Genomic DNA, 12,907 nt, shown 5'->3' with positions numbered 1-12,907 from the left:
TACTGAGGTACTCTGCAAAACCTTTTTTACATAGAATATACAAAGCGGACATTGAAAGCTGCCTGCTTCAATGGAATTAAACATTTGAAAGAGTCTGTATAGTTTCAGTGCTTATGATACAAGCAACACTGCCCTCTGTCTCTACACCCTGTGCTAATTAACATGCTTAAAAAGATGCAAATGAAGGTGTGTTTTTATTTTTTGTTTTTACCCTAGCAGCTCTGCAAATAATATTCAAAAATAAAGACAGTTGAGCATATTTGGCTATATTAGAAAAATGTTCCACTTAGTTGTCATAGTATTTGCCCATGGTTTTAGTTCTAAAGTGGAGGCGGTTTTGCTCAAACATATACTAACATCTATGCATTTTTAACTGGTAGAGCATACAATCTAATTAAAAGGAAATGGGACCGGCACTGTAGGCTTTTAATAGTAGAAAAATCAAAGATAACCAGTGCCTCACTTACACAACAATTATTTCCACATCCTCTCTAGCTGATAACACAAGTGCAGCTACTTCATACTGAAGTAGTTATCAAATCTTGCCTTAACAAAAACATAATCACTGGGTTAAACAAGCCAGTATCTCTAAGCCTCAGTTCCCAATCTGTCACACAGGGATAATACTGATCTACCTTACAGGTTTGTAGATTTCTGAAAAGTATGTGAAATGCTTTGAACACTCTCAAGCAGTATATGTATGCTGAATGTTATCTGCTTTAAGTTGCTGACTGAACTGCTATTAAAGTCACATATGAAAATGGAAACTCTTTGAAGTGAAGATCTTTCAAAATACACTTCAAGTATTCTATAGCTTTCTAGAGCCACCTAATTGTGCAGCGGGGAAGTCACTTGCCTAGGGAGCAAGAGATTGCTGGTTCGAATCCCCACTGATGTTTCACAGACTATGGAAAACACCTATATCAGGCAGCAGCAATATAGGAAGATGCTGAAAGGCATCATCTCATAGAGCACGGGAGAAGACAATGGTAAACCCCTCCTGTATCCTACCAAAGAAAACCACATGGCTCTGTGGTCACCAGGAGTTGACACTGACTCAACATCACTTTACCTTTATAACTTTCTAAGGCAAATGCCACAAAGACTCATCTGAACCACATACTTTGATTAAACATATTATTTGCCCTGCTTATCAAAACTTTTTAATGCATTTTCATGTCATGTTATCAAAGCCCCCCTTTACCATTTTTGCGTTATGGCTGTAAAATACAAACAATTAACAACATTTTCTGAATCATAAAATATTTAATAAGGTATATGGGGAGGAGGAGGAATATACTGTATATAAAATTTCAGATCACAATATGAAGCAATTTTGAGCCCTCTCCAAGCTAGCCCTGCTCTCACTGCTGTGTAAGATGTATTGCCACTGATACAAGACCTACTAAAAGCATACAGATTTATACCTAATACAAAAGTGGCTTGTTTCATATGAAATAGTTTTTACACAACTAGAGTATCTTGAATACCCTCTTTAAGTGCAAAAAACACAAATCACTTTACATTAACAGCAACAATGCATTCATATTGTTCTCAGTCATTAGTAGTCAACTTGCATAAGATACGAGAGAGCACAATGACGCTCACAAAAATAGACTAAAAGCCTGTTCTTGCCAAAGAAATTAAGAAATACAGCATAATGGGAGAAAACACACACAAAAGGATTATGCACACCACAGAATTGATGTTCTGTATTAAAACTGGCTTAAGTGCTGTTTCCTTTCTGTAAAAATCAAACCGCATGGACCAGGCCAAACTAATATTCAGGAGGTGTGCAGCTAAACTTCATTCAATGAGCTCTTAAAATTCCTCACAAATTGCTTTCCTCCATCTGAGGTAGTTACAAAAACAAACTGTAATTGAAGCAACTGCTACTGTGGCCAGTCAGAGTTGAAACTTCTATTTTCCTGGATACAAACTAGTTGTCATCTGTCCAAAACTACCTTCAGTGTTGAAAGATAGCAGAGAATTTGAAGTTCTTACTACACAAAAAGATTGCTAAATGGGAAAAGGTTGAGCTAGCGGCTTCACAATGTGACATTAAAGTGAATTCCCCTCAAGCCAGTTGGTCCATTGTTGAGTCTTCCTGGATTCTTCTCCTTTTACAGTCTATAAGTCATTAGGAGAAGTTTGCTGGAAACTGAATATGTATCATCGTCCTTTGCTGTAACCAGGGAAGAACTGATCAAGTAGTGTCTGCAGTATCTTGTTTGGAACCATGGTATAGCCCTTTCCAAGGTCATGTCGGCAAGCAGGGCAGGTGAATACTTCAGCTCTGAAAGAGCGTTGTAAACAGCTCTAGGGCACAGAAGGATAAGGATATTTTAGGTTTATGAAACAACTTAAAATCTGGCTCACAAGAAAATGATACATCAGCTAGAAGCCAAAATACAGGTGCTCATAGTTTTGTATTCTTTAAAACAAACAAAAACCTCACATAAGGCTAATACAATGTTTTCCTTTCTTTTTAGTAGTGTAAGCGAATAGAATGGTATTTGATATCTTCCTCTGCATGAAGATAGCCCATAATTCTTTTTTAGCACTATGGTATCACATGTTAAACTCTTACATTTGAACAGGTGAATTACATTTAAACCTAAAAAGTCAGAAACACTAATGTGGTTAGAGCCCTGGTTTGCTGTGTATGTGTACAGGTGAAACTCGGAAAATTAGAATATCGTGCAAAAGTCCATTAATTTCAGTAATGCAAATTAAAAGGTGAAACTGATATATGAGACAGACGCATTACATGCAAAGCGAGATAAGTCAAGCCTTAATTTGTTATAATTGTGATGATCATGGCGTACAGCTTATGAGAACCCCAAATCCACAATCTCAGAAAATTAGAATATTACATGGAACCAAGAAGACAAGGATTGAAGAATAGAACAATATCGGACCTCTGAAAAGTATACAGTGTACTGTGCTTGATTGGCCAGCAAACCCGCCTGACCTGACCCCATAGAGAATCTATGAGCCATTGCCAAGAGAAGGATGAGAGACATGAGATCAAACAATGCAGAATTGCTGAAGGCCGCTAATGAAGCATCCTGGTCTTCCATAATACCTCATCAGTGCCACAGGCTGATAGCATCCATGCCACGCCGCATTGAGGCAGTAATTGCTGCAAAAGGGGCCCAAACCAAGTACTGAATACATATGCATGTTTATACTTTTCAGAGGTCCGATATTGTTCTATTCTTCAATCCTTGTCTTCTTGGTTCCATGTAATATTCTAATTTTCTGAGATTGTGGATTTGGGGTTTTCATGAGCTGTACGCCATGATCATCACAATTATAACAAATTAAGGCTTGACTTATCTCGCTTTGCATGTAATGCGTCTGTCTCATATATCAGTTTCACCTTTTAATTTGCATTACTGAAATTAATGGACTTTTGCACGATATTCTAATTTTCTGAGTTTCACCTGTATATGAAAAACTATGATTGGTTATAGAGAAGTATGAATGGGATTCCAATCATGCAATGGGGTCTTCCCTTCCCTCACTTCTGCTGCAGCTCTCCATAAGCCTCTAAGGATAGAGGGACCTTTCAGAATGGCATAAGATATGGAGCAGGGTGACAGAACAGAGTGCCCATCTCGTGCAAGCAGAAGTGCCTTTCGCTTATGTAAGGGTTCCTGGGATCCCTGCCTGTCAGTATAATTAAGCTAGGATTCACACAAATATCATGAAGCAGCTAGATGTATTAGGAGGTGCATATGTGAACTCTATTAACATTTTGTTGCACATGTTTAAATTGTTGGCTGCTGAGCAGTCTGGAGAGGTTTTTTTAAAAACAGGAAGAGATACTAAACATTCCCAGTCAAGAAGTAGGCTGAGGACCCCATTGCAGAGTGGATGCTTGGTGACTGCCTTTTTGTAATGTGCTAGGTCCACACGTAACATTGGTATTCTAAACCTATTTGGTGAAAATAATAATTCAAGGTAATAAAGATCTCCCAAGGTGAAGGAAGTATACTTCGCATATGGCAGAAGCATGTTTCTTTATTCCTTCATGAGTTCCACAACTCAAGCACCATTCTGAAAACAGACTGCCACAATTAAGCCAGTATTATGAACAACAGAACAAACATCACAGACCATGATCTATCAAAGTCCTATTGATTTCAAAGGGAGTGTTAAGAAGGTGCGTAAATCTGCTCCCACTGGGCTTTCAAAGTGCTTAACTGAGTAATTAGAATAAACAATGGATATTCTTTCTTTTAATCAACATATAAAATAACACTGATCTCATTTTAACTTACAATAATTGTACAATTTTGTCAGTTCTTTTTCTCTAACTACAGATAAATCACAAGGAACTGCAATAGACACAAAATGAAAGCAATTAAATGATTATTCAACAAACACAACAGCATTATAATCATAATAACAGCAGCAGAGGATCCGCCACCTCTGGTTCAAGTCTTGATCCAGGTGCTATCTTAGAAATGGATAAATTGAGTCCAAAATATAAGATAACTTGCTTTACAAGACAGCCACTGATACTTACTTTACAAACATTGTGGAGGCACTCTGTGGTCACTGGTTGATAAACCAGCTCCTGGCAACAGACACACATAAAGGATTGTTCCAGTTTCTTCAAAAAATTCTATTAGAAAACGAAGACGGATGATGAAATCCTAGGTTGGGTATACTCCAAAACATTAAAAAACAGACACCAAAAATAACAACTTATTGTTTAACATAAATGGCTTTTTCACAAGAACATTTTCATTTCGATTCAAATAATGCACAAATAGCTAGCCTAATTGTAATAACTCAACCCAGTTCTCCAAACCATGGTTTGAAGGATTATAGCACAAAATCTGAACCATGTCAGTATGCCTCCTATTTTAATGAATTTGTTATATATTGATCTTCTGCAGTCATCATAAGAAAGGTTCAACATGCAGAATGAGAATTGGTTTTAAAACATACTGGTCCTTCTTTAAGAGAAGCAAGAACTTCATCCCACAGTTTCTGGTTCGGAGAGTCTTCCTGAATCAGCCACTGCTGTTGCTGAGTTAGCTGAAAAGCTTCTCCTTTTCCTCCGTCTCCCATTCTCATGGCTTTGGCTGTGTTTGTAGACTTTTCTATACCAGCTGAAAAATATAATCACCAAGCTATCATTGTAGTCTTGTAATGCTTAGGAGTGTATCTAAGAACTATACACAGGCAGACCTGCTCATCAAGCTAAGTACAAGAATTCCTATTCTGCTTTTGTCTTAGAGGCCAGAGCTTGGTATTTAATACTAATAAACTGGGCAAGAATCAACTTAATGCCTTCTGGTCTCCTTCCCTTATTATTGGATAGGCACTGCTCGAGTTAGTGGGAGAACTATGTTAGGAAACTTCCTACCTATCATCTTTCGCCTGAGGCAATCCTAAGTTTGGTCAGGACCAAAAAACTTATTAAATGAAGGACCTGGGATATTGAGTTTCAGAAAGACCTGTCAAGGTCATCTAGGTCATTCGACCTGCTCAGTGGTGGGTTGAGAACTCACCCAGCAGATTATCTATACCTCCTCACCTTCCCTAAACATAGATGGTTCTTCTCGAGGGCCTGTATGAACGTCCTCTCCTTGGAACTACTGGCTGGCAGATATAGCAGAATTCCAACTGAAAAGAGTTATTGCCCCGTAACTCTGAGGAGAGAGTCAGTTGCACATGTGCTCCTGCAGTGTGGCTTTTAAATCGGTCTTAGGTGAAAGTTAATTGACCATTTTACATAACATGCCATCGGGACGATCGGACGAATTCTATGTCAAATATTTGTTAACAGATGCAAACCCGTCTTATCACATACAGTTGCAAAATTCTGTTGTTCTGCAATACAAGTTTGACACGCTCTGTTTGCTAACGGTTAGATCCAGTATACAGATATGTTATTAATATGGCTATGTTTAAATTTTACATTTGTTTTAGATGTTTTGACATTGGTCACAGACCATAATAAAGATTGACTAACTTGTCTGAAAAGCAGCACTTGAATATGAAAAGCAGCACAAAATATGAAATTCAGGGTTTTTTAAAAGCTAGAAACCTTTTAGAATATACAATATATTGCATATACAATATTTCGTTTTGTCTTTGACACTTTTGCATGTGTTTGATTCTGGCAAAACATCCATCCTGCTACTATAGGGACAGGCTTACTTGTCCGCTAAAAACACACAAATTTGCAGTTTATTCTGACAGAACAAGTGCCTACTAGAAACAGTCATGAGGAGCACTGCATAAAGGTAAAGTGTTTAGTCAAGTTGATTTTGACTCCTGGTGCCCACAGAGCTCTGTGGTTGTATTTGGTAGAATACAGTTTACCATTGCCGCCTCCTGCGTAGTATGAGATGATGCCTTTCAGCATCTTCCTATATCGCTGCTGCCTGATATACTACCAGCAGGGATTCAAACCGGCAAACTTCTGCTTCTTAGTCAAGCATTCCCCTGCATACTGCACCTAATTTTCTGTAATATGTCTGAAAGGAGAAATAAAGGGTAGCCTGTTCTCTTGACAGTTTTTCTTTAGGGACCCAATTTTTCACATGAGGACATGTTCAATCAACTCCACGTGAAAACAATGCAGGCAGGACAATAGCAAATCTCCATCTGACTTAGAACAGATTCTAGGACATTATTACCACTATATTCAGAGAAGTAGGTTTAGAATTTTGCTTTTGGTTATACCTTACATTTGTAAAGAAGCACAAAAAGAAACTTGCCGAGCAATCCTGTGTGTTTATTTGGAAGCAAGTCACACTCTATTCATTGAGACTTGCTCACTAGTATATGTACTTAGAACTATAGCCTGAAATGATGATGTTACAGATTTAACTTTCTGGTCAAGTTATACTTGGGAAGTTGACCTGGTGCTCCATCTAGCACTACTTGCAGAGATAAATGCTTGCTTGCTTGATCTGTCTGTCTAAAACAATTCTGTACCGCCCAAAACTTGTATCTCTGGGCAGTTTACAATTACAATAATTTAAAACATTAAATCAATTAACAATTAAAATCATTTAAAAGATTAAAAACATTTAAAACACAATATTAAAATTTATTATACGTCTAAATAAAAGCCTGGGTGAATAAATGTGTCTTCGGTGCCTTTTGAAAAGTTGCCAAAGATGGGGAGGCTCTTATTTCAACAGGGAGCACATTCCAAAGTCCAGGGGCTACAATGGAGAAGGCCTGTTCCCAAGTAGCTGCCAGACGAGTTGGCGGCAACCACAGATGAACCTCTCCAGATGATCTCAACAGGCAGTGGGACTCATGGCGAAGACAACGTTCTTTTAAACACACAGGGCCTAAGCTGTCCTTAAGCGGTGCAGCAGGGAAATGCTTGACTGACAAGCAGAGGGTTGCCGGTTCGAATCTCCACTGGTACTATATTTGGCAACAGCGATATAGGAAGATACTGAAAGGCATCATCTCACACTGCACGGGAGGAGGCAATGGTAAACCCCTCATGCATTCTACCAAAGAAAACCACAGGGCTCTGTGGGTGCCAGGAGTCGAAATCAACTTGACGGCACACTTTACCTTTAAGTTGTTTAGTAGCTTTATAGGTAAAAACCAGCACCTTGCATTTTGCCTGAAATATGCTGGAAGTCAGTGTAATTCCTTCAACACAGGAGTAATATGGTCTCTCCTAGATGATGCAGAGACCAACCTAGCTGCTGCATTCTGAACCAACTGTAGTTTCTGGACCACGTACAAAGGCAGCCCCACATAAAGCACATTGCAGTAATCCAGCCTAGAGGTTATCAGCATATGTACCACCGTTTTGAGACCAGGACAGACCTGTGGGTCTTAATTATTTCCTGTTTTCCCCTCTCCCAAAAGGTCTAGCCAAGTACAGAAAAAAGATTATCTTGCCACCCTAGAATGCTCTGCTTGTTTGACAATTTGGCTCCTAATGGAATTATTTTCACTTGAAAGCATTATTCAGCTATGGTTCAATAACGGGACTATATTCTCCTCCATTTTCTTGAAGTTAGCAATACTGAATTACTCGGTATTTACAAAGACTTTCCCTAAACTCAAGAGTGCTTCACGTCTATTGACTTGGATCTAAAGGGCAGTGAGAGGGGAAAAGAAAATGATGTCGTGCTGTTCCATGAACAAGAGCTAGTGGAAGACTTCTTGCAGTACAAAGCTGCAATGTATTGTATGGGGGGTGGGTATCAGTCTATGAGAAACCTGGTGAGTAATGAAAATACAGGCTGTAGCATTTCAACACTAGTGGGCCATTAAATGGTTCTGACCATTCTCCCAGCCTCAGAGTGTCTGCGGTGCTGCTGCTTTTCCCTCGCCCCCCCTGCCCCCCCCCCCCAGTTCTGCACCGAACACGCCACTGTTGCCCACCATCACCCTGGCTTTCCCCTGGCAGGTGTTGTGCACATCTCCCCTCCCTCAGCATTGTTCTGCCACTGCTGCTGCTCTTGTCCCACACCATTTTTCAAAAAGTAGAGAGGAGGAGTGGAGGAGAAAGGAGCAGAAGCCTACAGTTTCTCTGTTCTAGCCTACTACTCTACTGTCCACCAACCCGGCTCTCCCCTACTACTAGCCTTGTGAGTGTTCTTCCTGATGGCACACACCCACCCACCCCCTCTGCTGCTGCTCCTCATCTTGCATTTTCAAAATGCTGAAAGGACGGGCATGGAAGTGTGGAGGACAGGAGTGTGGTGGGCTAGAAAGTGTGTCTGGTCAAAGCTCCCCTGTCTCCAAAGGACTCACAATCTAAAAAGAAACATAAGGTTGATAACATAAGCAACAGCCACTGGAGGGATGCTGTGCTGGGGTTAGATAGGGCCAGTTGCTCTCCCCCTACTAAATAAAGAAAATTACCACTTTAAAAAGATGCCTCATTGCTCAGTTAGCAGGGGTAAGCTGACCTTTAATTTATTTTTTTTTACAAACTACCATCTTGTCAGGGCCTTGCTGGAAAACTGTAGCAGGGGTTTAAATGGGAGTCTAGACATAAGTAGACCCTAAAACTATTATCTCTAAGTACTTCTCACTAGTATGATTGCAGCACACTCAGAACAGGTTCACAACTGATGTCTACAAATATGCACAGTCCTATTATGTTCAATGCAGATGCAATCTATGTACACTGTATACAGATGTGCAGAGATAAACACACATACAGTTCTACACTTGTTATGTTGAATGCATGTAAAGCAGCATACTTCCTATCTGTACCATGCATTTGAGGGACCTGTACCCAGGTTTACGTTTAAAATGAATGCATGTGCAGTCATGAACACATGTACAATGTAATGTCTGACTAGGGCTCATGACTCAGATGATATCCAAGGTGTGATTATATGTGAAGTAGCTACAGTTACATCGTGTGCAAAGCAAGTCCCGTTTTTGTAGATGCAACCCTACTGAAACACCTTGCTAACAAATCTGAAGCATGTATATATGTGTTAGCCAGGAGGATGTCAACCCAGTCCTGTCCCATCCCTGTACAATTCTGTCCTGTGGAGGGGCTTTTTGCCATTCCATTCTCCTGAATATTATAAAGCTAGATGTCTCCAATACTCCTAGTACAGTGTGGCCTGCAAAATGGGAGCATAATGCCAAGCAGTTCTTGCACCCAAATAAAATTATTTGGCAATCGAGTAACTCAAGGACTTCACCATCGGCCTTATTGCTGCTTTTAATGGGAGTGATTCAAACTGTTAAAAAAAAAGATGTGTTGTTTTCAGATATTATCATACATACATACAAATTTCTAATGTTAAGCTTACTCAAAGCAACATTCATCATAATTCTTCCTTATTTCATGATGCTGTATCAACATTTCTCTCAATTTCCATACAGTCCAATGTTATATTTCACAACTAACAATTAGAGCAAGCAACATCACCACCCCCCAGCACTCATACCATCATCAATGGGCCTCTTCTGGTTTCCATTGCTCTGTTCTGTTGGTTCCTGTTTCACAGGTTGTTTTTTTACTTTATCCTTCTTTTCTTTACTAGCCATGGCTTCCAAATAGCCTTCTGGATACTGCAACAAAATAGTATCACACTTGATAAATATTCAAAACCTCACCTGACATCCAGACTAAATTATTCAATAGTACTACATTAAAGTGACTCTGACTGGGACTTTTGCTGAGTGATTTAGTCAGGATGTCAAACAACATTCACATAAACACAAAGCTAACATTCACATAAATTTAAACAACACTATTTAAAAACAAAACTGACTTACATATCCCTGCACATGAATACAAAATTACTCCTAAAAGGATGTATTGGGAAATATGAGCAAACTACTTCACTTCTGAAAAGATCTGCAGTCCTGGAGGGGATCTTAAAGATAGCACACTTAGATAACTGGCTCACTAATTGCCATCACAGCCTCCAATCGCAGCTGTATTCTGCTCTGTGGTTTCTATCCTGAAAAAGTGAATCATCTCTCAAACTGATGGCTGCAGCCAACTCTTCAACTTTTGAAGTTCAGTAGGGGACTAAGGACTGTTCCCATTTTTCTAAATTTATCATCCCATCTAAGAATCAAAATATTAATGAATGAAATGAGCCCTACACTACTCACTTAATCAAACACAACTTGAAGTAATGTGGGTCTATTTTGGCTTCTAAAACATTTTCACTAAGTATCACACTTTAATTCATCCTGTTTTACCTAGTTATCGAACATCTTGAAAGCTGATCTCAACAGAGTTTTGCTACAAGAGATTTTCAGCAAAGGTTTCCATTTCTCTATTGAGGATGTTAGAACAGATGTGTTCCAATAAAGTCTGAAAAGCATGACAACTTAAGCGCTAACCTGCAAACTTAGGCCCAATTTCTTTGATCGTTCAATTCCTTCTGAAGTCCAAGGTGCAGGTTCAGCATCATCTCTTCTCAGAAGATAGCGCCAAACTAAGAATCCACATTTCCCAATTTCTGGCCAGTATTTCACAACCTAAATTACAAACATTTCTACAACAGTTATGGGTTACTTTCCACTGTCTGAAAAGTTTTATAAACGTATATTCATTTACAGTCCTAAGTATATATTTATAAATATATTTCTAGTTACACATGTGAGACATTGAATAAATTTCACTTCATTAGATGTTATTTACACTAAATGAAAAGCAAATCAGGGTAAGAAGGCAAGTTAATGCCTTATCTGAATGTAAGAAGAGCTTTGCTGGACCAGGCCCAATGCCTATCTAGTCTAGGATCTTGTTTCAGAGGCTAGTTTTCAGGATCCCAAATATAAGAAGCAGCTTTTCCAGTATTATGGACAGTGGGATGGTGATGGGGGTGCTATAGAAAGACCTTATAAACTCTGGTGGGTGTACCATTGTTCACCTCTGGCCCTTTGTTTTCTGTCCCATGAATGCTTACAGTTTTTGAGGTATAAGCAGCTGCCTGTAGTAAGCCTGCAAGTTATATAAACAGAATGAGCTGCATACCCACTCCCTTTCTGTCCAGTGCTCATATAGTGAATACGAATATGACAAATATTTACATACTGCTTTCAACAAAAGTTCCCAAAGTGGTTTACATAGATATAAATACATAAATAAAATAGCTCTCTGTCCCCAAAGGGCTCACAATCTAAAAGCTACACAATAGGCACCAGCAACAGCCACTGGAGGGATGCTGTGTTGGAGATAGTTAGGGCCAGTTGGTCTCCCCCTGCTCAATAAAGAGAATCACCATTTTTAAAAGGTGCCTCTTAGAAGGGGAAACAGCAGATAGTGCAGTCATAAACAATTCTCTCATAGTAAAAAGCAATTAAAAAAATAAAAGTTTCATTTATTTATGAAGCGATTAATTCCTGGTGTACTTGGCTCAATGCGTGACTCCTTACTTTAGTAAGATCTGAACAACTGAATATTCTATATTAGGGATGTCCCCGAATAGTTTCGGGTAGCCGGGGGTGGGTGGGTGGGTGTCTGCGCGCACAGAGAGTGGTAGCAACCTGCTCCTCAACTGTCCTGCCGCTGTCCTTCCTGCCACGCAGTTGTGGTGCGGCCATTTGCATGGTCAGCAACACCATGTTGACCACGCAAATTGCCGCCGCACATGCATGGTGGCCATGTGTGTGCTGCCACTGTGGCCTTTTGGAAAGGACAGCGTCACAACCAGAACAGTGGCGGAGGAGCAGATAAGGACCTGTGTGCCTCATTTTTAAAACTACTGCTCCCCCCAAAAAAACATTTCGGATGTGGCCGCCTAAATCATTTTGGCGTCTCTCTAATGAGGCATATCCCTGTTTTATATGTAATAGAGAACATTTTAGTCTACAAATATTGAAAACACAGACATTCAGCTTTTGGGAATACTGAGAATGATCAAGACTAAAGTTGTGTGAGAGGGAAGAACATTTTGCTCATGCAAAATGAAAAAAGGGGGAAAGTGGTTTTTTGTTATCCCCCTTCTTTCTGCAGCTCCCAAGGCCTCCCAAAATATATCCCTGAGGGTCCCACAACCCTTAGGGACATATGGGGGGGGGCAACAGGGGCAGCAGAGAGAAGGGGAGTCGCTGAAAATTCCCCTTCCCCCATGGTGTGAGTGAAATGTTCTTGCCCTCGTGCTGCATTGATTTGGATTCTGTTCATTCTCAGTTAAAGTGATACAATCTATTTCTCTCTTCAGATTATTGCAAAAACTAAGAATACAAACAACTCATTAATTAGAGAACACAGGCTGATATTTCCCAGGGTCTTCCAACAATGGAAGAAACCCTGAAGGGATGCAAAGAGTTTGGAAACTAGCGATTCTTCCTTCTTCTGCAGCCGAGCATCCATGGGGGGGGGGGGGAGCAGAGGACAATTTCCCCTGCTCCATCATAAAGGATTATGCACTTGGCTGCGCAACTCTCAGGGACATTATCTGCAAGTGAA

General features: G+C 39.8%; 1 protein-coding gene across 9 annotated transcripts in view; it reads right to left on the bottom strand.

Annotated features, from left to right (window-relative positions):
* Positions 1-1,246: 1,246 nt before the first annotated feature.
* The window catches only part of UHRF2 (ubiquitin like with PHD and ring finger domains 2), a 120,079-nt gene continuing 108,418 nt past the window's right edge, over positions 1,247-12,907 (bottom strand). For 8 of the 9 annotated variants that reach the window (XM_053291936.1, XM_053291940.1, XM_053291937.1 and 5 more), the window contains 5 exons: positions 10,834-10,971; positions 9,924-10,047; positions 4,966-5,129; positions 4,538-4,636; positions 1,247-2,319 (listed from right to left, as the gene is read on the bottom strand). In XM_053291936.1, coding sequence (XP_053147911.1) covers positions 2,173-2,319; positions 4,538-4,636; positions 4,966-5,129; positions 9,924-10,047; positions 10,834-10,971 — 672 coding nt within the window. In that variant the 3' untranslated portion in view covers positions 1,247-2,172. Of the gene's footprint in view, positions 2,320-4,289; positions 4,347-4,537; positions 4,637-4,965; positions 5,130-9,923; positions 10,048-10,833; positions 10,972-12,907 lie in introns of all 9 variants that reach the window. The other variant, XM_053291944.1, reaches the window with a different exon arrangement.

This window comes from Hemicordylus capensis, chromosome 2, assembly GCF_027244095.1.
Source record: "Hemicordylus capensis ecotype Gifberg chromosome 2, rHemCap1.1.pri, whole genome shotgun sequence".
Taxonomy (NCBI): Eukaryota; Metazoa; Chordata; class Lepidosauria; order Squamata; family Cordylidae; genus Hemicordylus; species Hemicordylus capensis.
Note: the sequence above shows the minus strand (reverse complement) of the source record. Positions and strands in the feature narration are given on the sequence as shown.